Genomic DNA, 19,362 nt, shown 5'->3' with positions numbered 1-19,362 from the left:
GAATCCAACGGACGAGGACACAAAACACATCAAGGATCAATAAATGATACAAGAGGATACCTTGAATATATGAACAACTGGAAAGAAAAAAAGCAAGGTACACCAACTCGATTTCAGGCAATTTGTCCTAAAACAAAATCTGTCCTGTCCTGTTAAGATACTTTTATATGGATATAATTATACATTCCCTGTTTTGTCCCATAACTTTCAACCTGCATGGTTTTGCTTTCTGGTGTTTGTATTTAAAACCACTCATTTAGGATAAATTATGCATGCATTCCAATCTTAAACTAGCATAAATTAAAAGCAGTTTTGTGGACACCCTCTGGATTAGTTGGAAAGGCAAAACTGTATGGAAAACAAGTGAGTTTTTCTTGGAATTTTACTATGAAAACTTTTAAATTTGAATTCTTGATGAATCTCTCCAATAAGATCAGGGGTGTGAGAGTTCAGCTTTTTTATTGCCAAAAGTTATCTTTTATTTTCAGCCCCTATTTGGCGTTTTTACCCTGAATTAAACACTGTTTTTTTAGGCCTATATTGGTTGTTTGGTTTTTGTCTACTTATGTGCTCAGTGATTTTCATCACTTGTTCTAGTACACTTTTTTTTCTTCTAATGCCTATTTTGTTCCCCCACTACGTACTGCCTAGTCTGTATTTTACTTGTTCCCCCACGTCAAGTTGGTGTACCTTGCTTTTTTTCTTTCCTTTTAGCTTAATTAAAGAGCCCAGCATAAACTCAAGTTGATATAAAGGATAAAACGTCCCAAAAGTCAGTGTGTTTTCAAAATGGTGCCCAAAATGGCCGCCAAATGCAGGTAATCACTATAAATAAAAAGTTCTAGATTTATTCCAATCGTTGGTATCATTGATCAAAAAAGTTTGCATGCCTTGGACCGAGGTGCCCGTTGTCCAATTCTACCAGTCTCTTTGGCAGAGGTTACTGTATCATTCTTGTCTGTCACATGTTTCGGTTCGGATGCAGAGACATCTTCCATTTTGATAGTGTTTCCATTACCAGAAGCAAAACTATAATGATAAAGAAACGATTAAATCAGTTGAATATGTTAATAATCACCTCCATCTCTCCTAGCCTCCCTCCTAATACTCACTCATTCACCCCGTCACTCACTCACCCACCCACCCCTTCAGTCACTAACTCACGCACTTATTCAGTCACCCCTCACTCACGTACAAGGCTCCTCTTACTCCCCACTCACCATGCTCACACCACTACATCCCACTAGTTACATTCCTTTTTGAAACGTTTGCCTTTAATTAAAGGCTGATATTGATTTGAAAGAAATGTCGATGACATTTTTTAACGATCCTCTACTTATAAAGTATTATTATTATGGCATGTTTCCAAAATGCGTTTGTGGAATCTTATAATATTCTTAAAATTTTCTTAAAAGAAACTGCCCGCTTTTTAGTGTACGAAGTGCGTTGTATATACCTTTTGTGTCCGGCTTGTTTTGTTAATGTAGCATCCAGAAAGACCATTGCCATTTTGGTCGCAGCAGCTACCAACCAATGGTGTTCACCAATTTCCACAACGTCGCAAAACTTGATTTGAGATTGGCAGTCAAACGAGGTCACAAGTTTGCCACTTGCAACATGCCATATCTTCAAGGTACAATCCCGAGAGCTTGTCAAGAGATACTCGCCATTTGAGAGAAGTTTGGCAACCTGGACAGCGTGATGGTGGCCCTCCAAGTACCTGTCAATAAAACCGTGTTAAGATATGGCTTGGTTAGGCCTGTAAACGTAAACATGGTAAACCTGACCATTTAGGAATAGGTTTGAGAGGCCTCATGTCACAGGGGAAAGTGCCCAAAGTTGTCAAAATAGTATAAATTTACTCAAAGTTTCACAAAGTTGCATAAACATTCTCAAAATTGCGTAAAATAAAGTTGCTTAACATTGTATCAAAATTGACTGATGTTGTGTTTTCAAAAGTTTTTAAAATTACTCAAAATGGCGCCACCCTGCGAACAAGGGGTCAAAGTTAGCGTAGGTTGCTATCATTGTCACTAAGTTGCCGAATATTGCCCAAACTAGGCAGGCAATGCCAGGCAGCTTTCTGCAATTTTGCGCAACATTATAAAAAGTTGTGAAACGTCAGTCATTTTGGGGCAATTTCCCCTGTGACAAGTGGCCTTTTGGGATAAGCAGACGATTTTGAGCAATAATGATACTTAGCTCTACTTGGTGTTAAAAATAGCATAATTGAGATTAGGATCATTGTTAGTTTCAAATAAGGATATTACAGTTGCCGTAGATACTAAAAATAATAATGTTTCTTTCTGAAAAAGTCAGGAAACATTGGGCAACTTAAGTCATCTGGTCATGAATCCTTTTAAGGTACTTTATTTTTACTATCTACGTGATCCTCAAACAATGTCTCTCATGCTCTTGTAACTCAGCAGAATATGCAGCGTGGATCGCATGTGGAGAAGAGATTTTTTTTATCATAAAGTTACCAATCTTGTTTTTATAAAACGATAGGTACGATTTCCGAATCTGCATAATATTTTGTTTTACGTCACAAGTTCTTTCTTATTATAGTCCATAATTCTACTATAAATAGTAAATTATCCAAGTGTTTTAAATAATAATAATAATAATAATAATAATAATAACACTAATAGGCATAATAATAATAATAATAATAATAATAATAATAATAATAATAATAATAATAATAATAATAATAATAATAATAATAATAGTTTTGTGAACACCTCTCACCTACTTGACCCTTGACCTTGGGCCTGGAAATCCCACATGTAAAGCTGCTTCTTGCCCCTGAACAAACCGCAAATTAGATGCTTGTCATCCATGGTAAACACCAGACATACGACGGTATCGTCACTCAGGTGAGATGTACTAATCTGCCGACCTATACGTTCGGCTTCTAAACACCACACAGCCACCGTACCATCTTTGCTTCCCGTCGCAAGATATCTATTATTCCTTGAAATTGCGAGGCATTCTATCTTAGTGTTAAGAGATACAGTCTGACAACATTCACCACTGTCGTAACTCCAGATTTTTTGCACACCCTTCTTGCACGCAGTAACAACAAGATTCGATTCCTCTTTCTTTGTCACTGCAACTGTGGTGATGTCGTCATCATGACCTGCAAATACGACTTGCGGTGAGGTGATAGGCTCTGATAGACTTACATTCCATAACTTGGCCTCAGATCCTCCTGCAGATATCAACTCCATTGAAGCACCCCAACATAGATGCGTGATGGGATTTGTATGAGCGATGTAAGACCAAACTTCTTCGCCATTTAGCAGATTCCAGCAATGAATTTGACCTTTGCTATCTCCGCCTAAAATATAGTCTTTGCCTGGCCAGGTAAGGAGACATTTGCTCTCTATTTTGATGTCATGGAAACATCTCCCATCATTTGCATTCCAAACTTTGGTTACTCCTTTCAACGCACTGGTAGTGACATAACGACCAGATGTGGCGACAGCTATGCATCTTGGCGGTCCTTCATCATGTCGAGATAAGCTTGATGGCTGAAAGATGCAAAAGATGACAAAGGTTAGCCAGTATCAGAAGCGATAATCGTCAATATAAACGTGACAATGAACAAAATGGTATAAGACAATTCCTGTATTCATGAGAGCACACACCCCCACGCTACACATACACACCCTACATCATCATGAAACATTCCAATCAAGTACTACAGTTTTAGCACTTTGTGTGTTATTACGTGTGACAATTTGGTGTCGCATGATTTTAATTAAATCATAGTGTACATTGTTACAGCCATTTTCATGATTATAGGCAACGAAATATCACTACTGCAATCTTGGAAATAAGTACTTGGAACGCTTGGCACACTCTGCCGTAAATTCCGTGCAGAATTTCTGATGATCATGGAAATGACGTATATTGTGCTTGGGAACAAACATGACATCTACAACAATGATTTACCCTATCCCCCCTCCCCATCAATCAATGTTGGACACATTGGGAAACCACTGAAGACATTGGCATTTCTCAACATTGCACGGGGAAGGGGTGACAGTTTTCCGTTATTTACATACAAGCATTCCAAGACTTATTTCCAAGATTGTAGTTAAGATAAATCATTAATTTGTTTTTCAGCGCGCCACGAACGCCAAAAACGTGAACATTTATATTTTTTGGACGATCACTCGTTACAGTCGTTCTTGCGTAGATAAACATTAATAACATGAGCTGAAACAAGTATTGATCTTTCTCAACGATTCTTACCATGACTTGTGTTGGCAACCATATCTTCACCGTCTTGTCGTTACAAGCCGATATCACTCTCATCCCATGGGTTCCATCTACCACTGTCACATCTGATATCCACGATGAATGCCCTTCAAGAGTATTCATCAGCGTCCCTGTGGCTGTATTCCACACCTTTAGTTTGTCATCCTTGCTACCAGATACGATCATCTCATCATTGTCGTCACAGTTTGGTATAAAGGTCATACACGTTATAGCGCCATCGTGACCTGAGAGAGTAAACAGAGCAGATCCATTGGAGAGTTCCCATACTCGTAATGTTGCATCCAGAGATCCTGATATGAGTTGATATTTAGAGTTGATCAACAGTTTGGTTACTGACTTCTTGTGTCCAGTGAGAAGTAACCTTGGTTGTTCTGAATCGTGTTCAAGTTGCCAGACACGAATGACACCATCTGAACAACCTGCTATGATCTCTTGTTCATCCGATGTGAGAATGGAACTGGTGACTAGGTCAGAATTACCTTTGGTTGCTGGACATTCCCAAATTGTTCGTTTTGTCTCGAGGTCAATGATATGAATATTGGCATCAGCTCTTACAGCAACTACGTGAGATGACGCATTACAAAGGAACACATGCGGAATTGAACTAGTTCCAGGGAGTTCTAGTTGTAATATATTACTGCCATCGGTTATATTCCACACATACACTCGATTGCCGTTCATTGATCCAGCCATGATCAATCCATCAGTTGTTTTAACATCTGTTAGTATTAATGAGTTGTCTATCTCTATTTTGTTCAAGCATTCTCCATTGGTCAGATCAAATATGCCTAAACTTCTGTGCGCTAGGATCAAGTATCGATCATCATTGGATATAGCCATAGCTAAATGTCCCTTTAGGTTTGGGACAGAGTTATTCATATGAATAGTTTGTATCACTTCCCAAGTGGCACTATCCCACACGTTTGCCATGATATGCCCCTGGGAATCTTCACAAGCTGATACCAGATACTTGTTTGATCGCGTGCAAGCAACTTTTAACACTCGAGTTGGATGTCCTGCTAAAGTGACTCGCATTGGTCCACCGGGTGGCATGAGACAGGTGGAACGAGGGCTCATTAAAGGCATGGAGATTCCGTCGACCCAATTCTTTGCTTGGTTCAGTAACTTATCAAGTTTATGGAAATCTTGCCGAGTGTCAGAAAGTCTTCCAATAAGTTGTCCAGCAAGGGTGAATGGATCCGATTTTAAATTGCTACTTGCCAGGTACATCATCTCTTCAAGTTTATTCATTTCTACAGTGAACTGAGGCTCACGTACTTCATCTGAAGTGTTTTGGAAATCCGACATCAGCTCAAGAAATGAAAATGCACGGAGCTTTGTAAGTAGCCAGTTGAAATTGAAAAGAACCTGATCCGCAAGAACATCGTCCATTGATGCTTCGGCCAAATGGTAAGGTAATTCTTGCAACTTTCTGAGATTGAATACATCGTCACCAAACACGAGTGGTTGCAGAGAAGTGTGACGATCTGCGTTATCAAACGCCTTTCCCCTAGCGGTGAGGGTTATGGGTGTTATAGTACCTTTACTGAATTCACCGAGAAACATCTTCGCCAGAAGTTGGTGTCTTTTCTTTTTGATTGCACCCGAGCTTAGATATCGATCTTGTGCTGCCTCCCAGAATTGGCGATGATACCAGGCGATTACTGTCTTACCACCTGCCTGACGTTCAGCAATTACCTCTTTGATATCATAGTAGATACGTTTCCATAGCGACGCCGGGATGCGGACCACAGTCTCATCGGGTGGGTCCCAATATTGGTACACATCATTAAGAACTTCATCATCACATGATAAAACGTCTTCTAGTTCCACCTGTGTTCGTCCATTCTTTGCTGCTGTTAGATAGCCCAGTGCGTGAGACACTAATATTGGACCGTGCTTACGTTCCAAGTCTTCAAAGAGACTTGTAATTGCAATGCGAACATCAGATGGAAGTTGGCTTTCATCTATCTCGTCATATGATCTCCATTTACTACATTTCTCACACAGAAGCTTCAGAAATATTGGCCGTGGGCATTTCTGGAAGGCATTGGTCACAGCGTCCATCTGCTTCTCGGTGAGGGTTCGTTTCATCTCTTCTAACCACCCGTGTACAATCTCAACTCCAGTATCACGTGGTAGTAGTTGTGTTTCAAAGTAGCATTCTTCGTCTAACAACGTCTCTTTTAATTTATCCAGGCAACCATACAGCTTTGGTAGCATCGATACAGCAATGTGAACGTTCTTGTGAAAGTTCTTTGGTAACCAATGCATTGAATGAGCATCATTTTGTGATATCAGTTGATCGACACTGTCGAGCAGAAGAAACAGAGGCTTCTCGCTGTTCGGAAGGGTGTTCAGAAGATGACGGAAGTGTTGTACAAGCTTAGTGAAGTCCTCCAAAATATCTGCAGATGGTTGCTCAACTCCGTATGCATAGCAAATCTAATATGGGTATAATTATAAAGAAATAGATTATAATGTTTAATTTTAATTAAATCATATTATCTGTATAATAAAGAAAACATACAAAATGTACAAAACCCAAGAAGAAAAGATATCCATACCAATCTCAGGCATGGAAAACACAAAAACAAACAGAAAGTACGAGAAACAACGAGGAAAATACAGGTCTGACACTTTCGAAGTAAGGGGCATTTGGTTAGAGCAAAATGTGAAAAATAAGGGGGTCATTGGCCATGGGTGAGAACATAATTTTGGGCATTCGGGGTGAGCAATATGTAACAAATAATGGGGTAATTGTGTGAGCCAAAATAAGAGGCATTGGGACGGTGCGAACAGTAAGTCTTTTAGAATAGTCTTTTAGCAAGATTCAAAATAGTCCCACAGAAGCCTCGAACATTGAATTTCTAGGTCTAAATGGCTTTTATTATTTCAAAATAAGTAACAAAATCCGTGATAAGTTGCTGTTCAAATAGAGAAATAAGGGTGGAATGTAATTAAAAAAAATAAGGGGTCTTTAGGGGGTAGGGCATGTGTGCCTAAATATATGGGGTATTTGGGTCCTCGTGCTGCTAAAAAGGGGGACTTAACAGCCCTACATACGCGTCACCTCCAAAGTGGGAGTGCCCCCACATCATCTCGGGTTCAAAGTTGTGAAAAACACAGATACTCATTAGAAGAATTTTTTGACTTCAACACTACTTAAAATTTGATCGCTTACCGGGAGCGCTTTCACAGTACCAACTGCGTCCTCAGCCGGATGTTATGGCTCTGATGATTTATGGCTTGTTGACAACCTTCGATGACGTCACACTAGAAGCAGATGACGTCAAAGGTGTTGTCCTCGTCCCCCTGGTGGTCTTGGGTATGAGTAGGTTGTCCCAGACTGGATCTAAGTCCAGTCCAGTGTCTCTGTTCAAGTTTGGTCCTTTTTTCCTGATGTGAATGGCCTCTAGGACTCTTCTGGAAAATTCTTTGGGTTCTTTTTCCAGCACATTTACGTTTCCCCAGTCTATTTGATGGGAGTTATTACTCCTGGAGATATGCTCATGTACTGCAGATTTGGAACCGGCAGCCTTTGATTTATGTTCAGATAGCCGTTTTTCCAACTTTCTACCTGTTTCACCAATGTACATGACATCACAATCTAAACAGGAGATTTCGTAGACGGTCCCTGACTGTTTGAATTTGTCTACTTTGTCTTTCGGTGACACAAGTGTTTGCCGGAGTGTGCGGTATGGTTTGAAAGCTGTGGGAACACCTGCTGTTTTAAATGCTCGGCGAAGCTGCTCCGAAGTTCCTTCCAAATAAGGTAGAGTTATTGTGAACCCCTTGGAAGTTTCACTTTCTGGATCGTCCTGTGAAGCTGGTTTTCCACGCTTCTCCTGGGCTCTGAAAAAGGTCCAGTCGCGATAACCGCAGTTTCGGAGCGCTCCTTTCACGTGTTCAATTTCCTCCGCTCTATCCTCCGGATCCGTAACAATTTCACTCCTATATAACAATGTCTTGATCACACTTAATTTATGCTCCAGTGGGTGGTGTGATGCGAAACTAAGATGCTGGTCAGTGTGAGTTGGTTTTCTAAAGATCTTGATCTTCACACTGCCATCGCTAGCCCGCACGATCAGAGTGTCTAGGAAAGGAAGTTGCCCGTCTTCCTCTTCCTCTCTGGTAAACTTAATGTTGACGTCTTGCGGATTTATGTGTTCTGTAAATTCATCCACGTGCGAAGTTTTTATAACGCAGAATGTGTCGTCGACATAGCGAACCCACATGCGCGGTGGATGAGGAGCGGATGACAAAGCTCGCTTTTCAAAATACTCCATATACGCGTTAGCCACCAGGGGACTACAAGGACTGCCCATTGCACATCCATCCTTCTGTTGGTAGTATTTCTCTCTGAACACAAAATATGTCGTGCTTAAGCAAAAGTTCAAGAGATTAATGATGTCATCCACCTCTAGATTTTCCGCTGTCCCTACTTTCCAGGTTTCGTCATTTTCCAACAAACTGCGAACAACGACGAGGGCTTCTTTCACCGGGATAGAAGTGAACAATGCCGACACGTCAAAGGACACTATGGACTCATCAGGCTCTACTTTTAAGTCTTTGATCTGGTTGACAAAGGCCTGAGAATTAATGATGTGATGTTCCGTTTTTCCTATCAAAGGTGATATAATGTCCGCAACAAATCGCGCAAGATTATAGGTCACCGCACCGATACTTGACACGATGGGTCTTAATGGTGCCTCGGCTTTATGTATTTTTATGAGACCATAAAATCAACATCAGCTACGGTAGGATGTAAGTCCCAATATGTCTTGCTAGTTATCGCACCTGTTTCTTTGAGTTCTTTTAGCAACTTGATAAGTCTGTTTTGAAATTTCTGAGTGGGGTCTTTTTTCAGATTCTCATAGACACTTTCATCTTGTAGTAGAGCTAAAGCTTTCTCTTCATACACTGAATTGTCTATCACAACAGTTGCTCTTCCCTTATCAGCTGGCAAGATTTGGATGCTTGTGTCTTTCTTTAGAGATTCAACCGCCGATCGCTCTGCCTTATTGATATTGCTTACCGGGGGTTTAGCATTGTTTGCAATGTTCACAACACGAGCACGTAATTCAGCCGCTTTATCGTTTGCAATTTGTTTACATGCACTTTCAGTGGCAACTACAATGTCATTGATGGGCAAACTTTCTGGACTTACCGCGAAATTAAGACCGCGTTCTAACACATTAACTTCCGGCTGCGTAAGCTTCCTAGATGACAAATTCACCACCCACTTGTCTTTACTCCTCTTATCCGCTGTAATACCGTCTTTACCCAAATTATCGGCGTTCTCTTTCTCTGTTTTTAAACGTCCAAACTTCCGAATTTGGCGATTCTTTACCAGGTCATGTTCTCGCTTCTGCGCATGGGCGATGAACTCCGAGACTCTCAACCATGCTGTTTCCGGTAATAAACCGCGTAATTTGGTTTCTAATTCTTGATGTTTTTGCTTTAAAATATCCAAAGTAAAATTATTTTGCCGTATCCGCTCATTGAGTAAAGGTCTTTGTGCTTTTTGGATGATATTTCTCGCACGAAATCCTTTTACTTCCGGGGTCGGCAGACGAAGATATTTTGGTGTCACACGATTATTAAAGCACGTCAGGTTAAATCGTAAATGATTCTTGAACCGAGCGAGTTTGAGTGATGTTTTTTCAAACTGTCTAACAAGCCGAAGGCAATCACTGCCGAATTCAGTCTTGATATAAAATTGTATATTCATACGTAGTGGTATAAATTAAATTAGAAGAATTTTTTGACTTCAACACTACTTAAAATTTGATCGCTTACCGGGAGCGCTTTCACAGTACCAACTGCGTCCTCAGCCGGATGTTATGGCTCTGATGATTTATGGCTTGTTGACAACAGATACTCATTATGTTGAGTATCTGGTGTTGTATGGCATGCGATTTGGTCGAATTATCATCGCTAGCGTCTTGAAAAGAGACCGGCAAAACTGTTCCGAAAATATAGGTGAAATTCATGCCGCACACCGCCTATATATGTGGTAAAAGTAACATACCTGTCTACAAACACTACTAAGCGTTTCCTGGATGGATGAACTGCTGACAGATGTTCCTAGAAACCTGAATATCACCACACCTGAATCACCCAGCCATTGTCGTGCATGTTTAGCGATCATTGCCATTATGGTAGTCTTCCCTGATCCGGAAACACCGTGAACCACCAGAGGCTTTCCTGTGTGTCGTGAAAGATAGTCGGTGGTTTCTTTCAGGATATCTTCACGGCCGCGGATTACGCTGTGCAAAAAGAAAACCACATTTTTGAGTATTTCTAAGTTCATAATAACGTCCGTACTTTGCGCGAGCGTGGTCTACTGGTTAGATAACTCGATTCTGGTTCATGAGGTCGTAGGTTCAATTCCCGGCGGTGGTAATTTATGGGTATTGACTTAGGGAAAAAAGGACTGATTCAATTGACAACACCTATATATTAAGATCCAACTTCCGCTCTCCCCAAGGTGCATTTGGAATTGGGTAAATGAACCAAGAGAGTATACCTCGTCCTTCGGAGGGGACATTATACCGTCGGTCCAATTTACAGCTTTACCTATACCTATAACTTTCTGTCCTTGAAAAAATAACCCTTTATGTACTTTCGCTAAATATCAAGTAGTGTCATTTTCTCATTTTTCCCCATTGAATTCTGGGCGCAACGATCCCGGAACAACCGCTAGCTATAGGTGGCAGCACACGACGAAAGCTTTGATGGAACACCTTAATTACTTTCATATGGAAAAACCAGGTAATGCTCTGAGATGCCCGAGATATCTATGATGTAGCCACAATTTTGACATTGTAGCGCATGGAATGCCTTAGAATGGTTTCAAAAGGGTTGGAAACGCTGATAAATATACGAAACAGCATAGATCTGGGCCAAAAAGTGCATTTAATCGACAGATCTAATAGACCCGTGACGTCTGCTGCGTGACGCCACGGGTCCATGTACAGGTAGCCGGGTATACATGTAGCCCCCTTCATCTGGCCAGACGCCACCAACGGCATCTATCTCTAGTTCCGAAAAACTCTGGGTAAACCTTCTGAAGTAGTAAAACATGATGGGTAAAATGTCTAGAAATAAGGATCATCTAGAAAAGGAAATTGAACCAACATAGTTGAAATAAAAATATCTTCGAATTATTTAATCAAAAAACCAATAATATAAACTAAATACCTGCACTTTTTGGCACAAAAGGACGCATGATGTAGCATTTCTTCATACAGCTGAGCAGTAGCGTGATTTTGGACCTTGGATCTTTTTTCCAGACTCCTATCTATCATTTCCTTCATGCTTCTTCTAAACGTCTCACAGAAATCATCTAAGTACTTGGCGTGTTCTGTAATACTGGGATCAAAACCATTTGGAGACCATTGTATACTGAATCTATGTAGCTTTCCTTTGCCAATCACTTCGGTTTTCAAGTTTTGAAGAAGTCTTTGAGCTTCTGTATCAATTGTCCTATACGTATAAGAAAAATAAACAACGTGAATTAATGAACTCGCAAAATATTCTTGAACTGTTGACGCACTTTTATATTATAAGCCAGGAGTGACCAACCTGTGGACCGTCCGCGGCCCACGTGCCGCGAGTGTCCATCAATAATGTCCAATGCCGATGCGGCCCGCAAAGTCAATATAAATATAATGAATAAATAAGAAGTTTGTTGTTATACAGCCACTGTATGTGACTACAAAATTTTCATCCCTGCTCTACATGCTGTAAGCCATGTTCCACAGCTTCATCATTCCTATATCTTCGTGTCAAAAATTGCCATGATAGTACGGCGAATACTCTCGTTTTTCAACAGCTACGCATGGCGATTTTGTTCGAGATAGGCCGAGCGACTCAGGCTAAGCATACCATTTACACAATATGACTATCATATGAGATACCACAGAGTTTCTATTCTACACATTATTACGATTTGCGCATGCTCAGTACCGCATATGATGTTGCTATTACAAGAAAATTCGATTTGTTGTCAGGTAAAACCCAGGTTTTGTTTCCAATACACTAACTTGAAATGCAATACACCAATTAGCGGCGATTGCTGTTTGCTGTGGATATATTTTACTGCATTTTATCCGTAACGATTTTTAAATCGTTCATCAAAATTGTGATATATTTAACTGAGAATTGCAATTATATAAAGGAACACGTTTAGTCCATTCAGCTAAGATCCAGGTGCTTGTATAGAATATTGAATCACAAGTCTATAACACAATGCATATGTAAACTTTCTTTATCTGTGTCAATAATAGAATATTGATTTCAATAGAATTGAATACCTTTTGAGTTTGTACTTTACCACTGAGCGATCTAGCGATCGATTTCTAGCCAATCAGATAGGACTCCTTTTCTTGCGTTCGGTGAAATACCAATCGCCCGTCGCTCACCATGCAACGGAGTATGGAAAAAATATTTATAATACAAGGTGTTGACACTGTGTGTTCTTACCCGTTCTCCGTAACATCCAGCATTTTAGGGGTGATTGGACTCTCCAGATGATTCTCTATCCCTTGAATATCTCGAAAGAAGAAAAGATTATTGTCAGATCCACTACCACCGATAGCTTGGCGTACCTCATCCTCTGTCACTGTATGGTATAAAACGAAGAGATTTTATTTGAGGTTACATGTATAGATGAGTTGACTTCTGACGTCATTGCCTGGCAGTATGGGTATAGGCATCGTCACAATTTCCATTGTGTTTTGCCCGGGCAGTATGCGCGCGCAATTGAACAGTGTACTGGTTGTACGCAGTTCGCTCAAGCATATCGATATACCAGTCTCTTGCCTTTGTTGATAAACATTGAGGTCAACTCATCTATACGACAGTAATGCAATTCTTGTTACGTTATTGGGCTACGGTATTTCAGTTGAAATCCACACACCCCTTGGAAGACATGACCTTCTCCCACAGAAGGGGTGTAGATTTCAAGTTGAGTCACCCTTACATGTAACCCCACTTGAACATATGAAAAGGTTTGACTACAAAATCGATTATCTTATAATTGAATACCTGAGTGGAAAAAGGGCCCAACTCCAATTTTTTACAAAAATGAGTTAGACCCAGCATTTTATTGCCAGCAGACAGTTCTTCCTTGTGTGTGAAAGTGAGCCAAAATCCACTCTCTAAATAGTCTTCCACGTACATTTAATCATGGTTTTCATGGAAGAAAGGCCCAACTCCATGGAGTTGGGCCCTTCTTCCACAAATATTGGGTTAAATAGGAATTTTGTTCATCCATGAAATCTGCTTTTCACTACAATAAACCCCAATATGTGTAATAATTTTGCTATTCAATTAATACTTAAATTTGATGATATTTATCAAAAGAGTTCCTACCCTTTTCAACAGTATTAGGATTTAGTCACACTTGCTGGTCTTGATATGTCGTGCCCATGGGTCACGTGCGTATTTATAAATACGTATTTATAAATATAGTCGACGCATACTGGTAGAGGTAGGTAATTGCGTAACAATCTATAGGAAAATGAAAAAACACTTGCTGCTCTTACCGGAAAAGTGATACTTGTGCATATCCTCCTTGGAGTATACACCTGCTTCTACCGCACAATCCGCAGCTTTACGCAAAATACACTGTAACTTTTTAAAGATCTCCCACCAGAGAGTTCGATCCTGTTTTCGTTTTTCCGGTTCATCTTCATTGTAATAATCCTTGAGATTAGTCGTGATTGGCTGAAGAACATGTACAGGTGGAACTGCGTTAGCATCTTGACGGAACCAATCGTCCATCAGTTGCTGTTCATCAGCGGTAAGTTGTTGTCTTACAAGACCTAATAGCGTTTCGTATTCCTCTGATGGTATAGTTGATGGTATTGGTCGGTAGCCATATTTGTTTCCAAGTATCGCCTAAACAAAAAAAGGCACAAATTATTGCAGTGAATAATTGAGTAACTCTTCAGGCTCGTAAAGCACAAAAAAAACCAAGAAGGGCACGAATGAGAAGGATGCTGAAAAGGAGAAGGGGAGAGGAATATAAACGAAGCAAATGAGGGAGGATGAGGAAGAGAAGGAGAATTAGACAAGAGCAACATTAAAGTTCGCGTCGGGGTCGACATGAAGTTCTTACCAGTGTTTCTTGAATTTTCAAAATTAAAGTATGATCTCACAGACTCTGTTTATATAAACTCCTCAAAATATTTTTTTCTGAACGGTTACTATAGCCTACCAACTTATATAGAATATATCACAATCTAGACTCAAAGTGTAGGCTATAACTATTCTGGTGATTACTGATGGTATCTACGCAGTTTCTATACTCTTTAGACAGACAAAACAACGAACAGGCAAAGCAATCAAAAGAAAATCATGGATGAGCGCGAGCAATTACCACAAAACTTGGTCCCAGTGATATCCGTTTGCAATGTTGGATTTCCTGAAGACAGAGTTCTGACGTTAGATGATCTGATGTAGCTGTATCGCGAACACCCCATCGCATGTCGACCACTTCAAATTCTACTCCTCGGCCTTGGCAGTATCGCCTCAAGTCCGGAAACACTTCCTTCGTCAGTTTGTTTCTTTCTTGTACAGTATCTGGTTGGTAAAGAAATTATTCAAATTAAAGACGGTCTTTAAGGATTCTCCCATGTACTCTATATGTCGGTAAATTCCAGAAGGAGGTTGTTTTTAAGAGGAGCGTCCGCAGAAAAGTATGAACCATGAGGTAGCATTGGTAGTGGCACTTCCCTGCTTTGTAAATAATCACAGAAGTTCAAATAATATAATTTTCCCTCTTTATGATTGAAAAAAGTAACACATTTTTAAATTCAGAATGAGCCGGAGGTGGGATTCGAACTCGTGACCTTTGGGATATAAAACACCTGCTGCATGCTGCGTGTTACTAGTCAGCATGGTCAGTGCAGAAGTGAAGCGATATCTGATGGTTTGTGTATGATACGTTCTCACCAGCTTTATATCATTATCATTTTCAAGAGGGATAAACTGCGAATTTTAGTACGCGGACCCCAAATTTTCTTCTTTTTTTATTTTTATTTTTTTGAGATCACGTTTCTGGATGGGGGAGGGGGTCGGTCGGAAAACAAAACTAGTTACATTTATAACAGGACTCCATCGACCTTCGTCGCAGGTGACAAGAATGATTGTAGATGGCTCATGAGATCATAGGCCTACTAGTTTTCTTGTCTATATTGCCTTACTGTTCCACATGATTTCGTGCACTAAACATCTACATTCATTCTCGTCTCACTTGTGGCGACCTTCATGACTTTATTCCTACTCCACTTCATTACAACTGCCTTAGCGATGATTGTCTTTTTTAAAGACCATTCTTGTTAAAACAAAGCTTACTATCCGCAGCTCCATGAATTTGTGGTATTTTCAGCTTTTTAGATAAAAAATTAACGCATAAGAGGCGGACGTTGAAAAAAAAGGAAGCGAAGAATACTTTGATATAGCGGTAGACTGATAAGCAAGCAAAATGTTTTAACATTTTGCTTAAAATAATAAAATTAAAATAATATTAAAATAATAAAATCATTCACCTGTGAATGTCGAGCTGATAAATATTCTGACGGCATTGGAGGCCTGTGTTGGTAGATCGTCAATTTGGCCACAAACAATTGGCATAAATGCAGGAAACTCCTCGTCTTCCGCCATGATGTCGATATTTTAAGCATGAATGGTTCAATTAAACTGTAAAAAAACAACGTAAGGGTACAGAACGGAGATTAACTTAAATTCTGGCCTAGGCGATATGGGGCGATATCGACACAGATCTGCGTAGGATATAAATTCTACGTTTATAATTAAACCTATTGAAGTACTATCATTTCCATGACACGATATAGAAGCTTCAGGTTCTTTTAAAATATACAGGTAGGCCTATGAGATCGATAGAGTTGTCGGAGTAAAAATATCACGCCGACTGGGTTTAGGGTTACGTTTAATTTCGTCTTTTTAACCAGCTTCAATCATTCCTTACCTTGCAAATATATATTTTATAAGGTCCATCTCGCCATGAGATGCCTCGACGGTTTATCTGTGTGGTTGCTATGAACGCCATGTTGGTTTCAATCGAACTGTTTTCATGATATTTGTACATCGCATGCACTGCCATGCATGCCGTATAAACTGCATACGTTAATGAATAATGAATGGCAAATAATAAATGACCTTTTGCTGATCGATTATTTTGTTTGATCAGGGAATGGATAAATATGCAGGCGCGAGATACGATTTTGTTAAAATTGCGAACAAGCCTATAATACATGCTGCATTCCACGGTTTTAATATTACGCAAATTTAATTCCGTGGTTTTTAGTTTTTGAGCCGCGCTTAAAATTGTAATATTAGGGTTTTTTTTCGTTTTTTAAGATTAATTCTGCAGTTTCAATATTAAGGTGGCACGCAGGATCACTCAAAGTGGGGGATTTTTAAACATGGTTTTGTATTGTATCTTTTAAAATTAATGATGATATAGTACTAGGCCCTACATAAAAGTATACATTTACAGAAAGGAAATTATGCAAGGAATCCAACTAGCACGGCAGATGTTTGCAAAAATAAGTAGTTTTTGAGAAATCGTTTTAAAACGTTTTGTATGAAAACACACAACAACAATATTTTTAAAATGTTTTCGAAATGTCATTGTAAACTATTTTTGCAAACATTTTTGGCCAAATATTTTGCCAACACTTAAATAACATTATGTTAAAATATTTGCACCCAGCAAACACAGAAATGTTCTTAGAATGTTTTTTACAAAACGTTTTAATAACATTTAAATGTCGGGTTATTTAAAGGTCATGAAAACATTTAAAAAACGTTATTGTAAATATTTTGAGCAAACATTTTTTGCAAAATATTTTTTCAATCCCAAAATAACATTCTGTATAGAATGATTTGTACCCAGTTTTGAAAAATGTTTTCGGAATGTTATTAAAACGTTTTTATACCCTTTATATAACCCGACATTTAAATGTTTTCTGTAAAACATTTGTATTTGCTGTGCAGTAAATTACCAACAAATGTTATTTAAAGGGGGGTAACCCTATCGGTTTAGGATATGGATTCTCTTCAAACTTACATACAATGTCAAATATTGTCCCCTTTATCCATCTATGTGAGAAAACGGGAACAATTTCAGCATAAATGTGAATAATTAGGATAATTAGCAAGCCAATACACTGGTACGCGTGAATTGCATTCTGGTCAGGCATCCCGAAACAACGGCCGAGCGCATGTCCCGGTGGAAACAGGAAGTGTTCGCCTTGGCACTGAAAACCGGCTCGCCCTGTACACTTTTATACCCTCTATTCATACTGATTAATCTTAAAAACATTACATATCACTGCGCTCATTATCATTCTTGACAAGATAGCCCATGCTGTATTTACTTCGCTTAATTATTTCTTTATTTTTAGCTATATGATGCACATTTTCACATATTTATGATTTTTCTTTGTTTTATTTTGTAACTAATTTTTTTAATGGGGGGGAGGAGGTGCTCTCATAATTTTGTTTTCATATTCCTCGTATCATGCTTGACAATATAGGTCATGTTTCCTTATTTATTTCGCCTCTTATGTATTTCTTTATTTTTGTTTTTTGTTTTATATCATTATAGCGCCATCTATAGTTTGACATTAGGGGGCCTATTTGATGTATTTTTGCGGACGAATTGGTACTGGGGTGAAGCCTTCCGAATCTATTCCGATTTCATTCTATGACTACCCAAAACTCCCGTGTCGTGTAAAATGCGAACAACTGGTAGCCTGTAAAAACCGCTGTGTTTCATGATTTCTCCGGAAATACATCGACTTGGAGCGTCAAATTTCAGGATAGTAATGAGAAAAATAGTATCTATTATGTGATACCAAAACCTCATCAACAATGAAAAAAATCAGGGGATGATGCTGTCGATCGGGTTACGGACCTTTAATGTTATGAAAACGTTTTATACCATTAATGTACCCTTTATATAACCCGACATTTAAACGTTTTCTGACAACCTTTTATAACCTTTTGCGAATGATGTCGAAAACGTTTTGTGTTTGCTGGGTAAGCAACTTAAGCTACATACACTTTAAGAATATATCATTAGATTTATAAAATTTACTTCGAGGACTGTTTAATATCAAAAATGTGAAAAATATCAAATTTTAATAATTTGTCATAAAATTTGTATTAGCCTATATCGTGAATATCAAAAAATGAAAATTATTTGATATCAGAAAGACATTCTTCGTATTCAGAATGCAATTCAATATGTCTGATGTGCTCTCATGTCCCACAAAAATACTGGAGAAACGATCAAAAAGTTCATTCCAGATCCCTTAAACACAAGGATATCATTACGTACCTTATTTATCTCTGCTTCATGTATTGATTATCTCCTCCTTTACTGTAATCAAAATAACTGATGATTCTGAGCCATCTTGCTGCTTTCATCCCAGAAACAAAATTGAATCAAGTTAAGCAACTTCACTGTTAAAATCATCCGAAAGCATATTGCCTAAAAAGAAATTTTTCTTTAAAGAAACACCATTTTTTATTTTGTTGATATCTATCCGTATATGCACTGTATCTTGGCGAAAACAGTCAATGACTAACGCCTGCGCCCAACTGCGTTCATCCAGCACACCCGACTTCAATTAACGACTTCCGTATAACATTTGCATGCAAATATTAAGGTCCTTACTTAAAAATATCCCTTAAACATGTTAATATGGGTCGATCCTTCATGTAATTATTTCGTGTAAGCTAATCCTAACCCTAACCCTAATCGTAAGCTAATCCTAACCCTAACCCTAATCCTAACCCTAAACTAATCCTAACCCTAACCCTAATTTCGTGTATAATTACATGAAGGAGTAACCTTAATATGGTTGAAGGAATGGTTCCAATCATGTATTAAAGTAGCCTCGGTTCGAGTAGACTATGCCATAGTCGAATTTTGATTTAATTAAATAAAAATATGTTATTATTAATCATGATAAACGCATCCTGTTGGAGCTCAAAATCATACTGATGTGTATTCCGGGGGGGAGGGTC

General features: G+C 39.0%; 1 protein-coding gene across 1 annotated transcript; it reads right to left on the bottom strand.

The window, feature by feature from the left end:
- Positions 1 to 731: 731 nt before the first annotated feature.
- LOC140155471 (NACHT domain- and WD repeat-containing protein 1-like) lies at positions 732 to 16,435 on the bottom strand. Its single transcript, XM_072178334.1, has 11 exons — positions 16,292 to 16,435; positions 15,852 to 16,002; positions 14,681 to 14,883; positions 13,845 to 14,199; positions 12,781 to 12,919; positions 11,497 to 11,781; positions 10,325 to 10,562; positions 4,264 to 6,735; positions 2,752 to 3,536; positions 1,457 to 1,720; positions 732 to 1,029 (listed from the first exon to the last, which is right to left on the bottom strand). The coding sequence occupies exons 2-11, from the start codon at positions 15,964 to 15,966 to the stop codon at positions 873 to 875; spliced, it is 5,013 nt and encodes a 1,670-aa protein (XP_072034435.1). The 5' UTR covers positions 15,967 to 16,002; positions 16,292 to 16,435; the 3' UTR covers positions 732 to 872.
- Between the last annotated feature and the right edge of the window lie 2,927 nt (positions 16,436 to 19,362).

This window comes from Amphiura filiformis, chromosome 6 (assembly GCF_039555335.1).
Source record: "Amphiura filiformis chromosome 6, Afil_fr2py, whole genome shotgun sequence".
Classification (NCBI taxonomy): domain Eukaryota; kingdom Metazoa; phylum Echinodermata; class Ophiuroidea; order Amphilepidida; family Amphiuridae; genus Amphiura; species Amphiura filiformis.
This window is presented reverse-complemented; position numbering and strand designations above follow the sequence as displayed.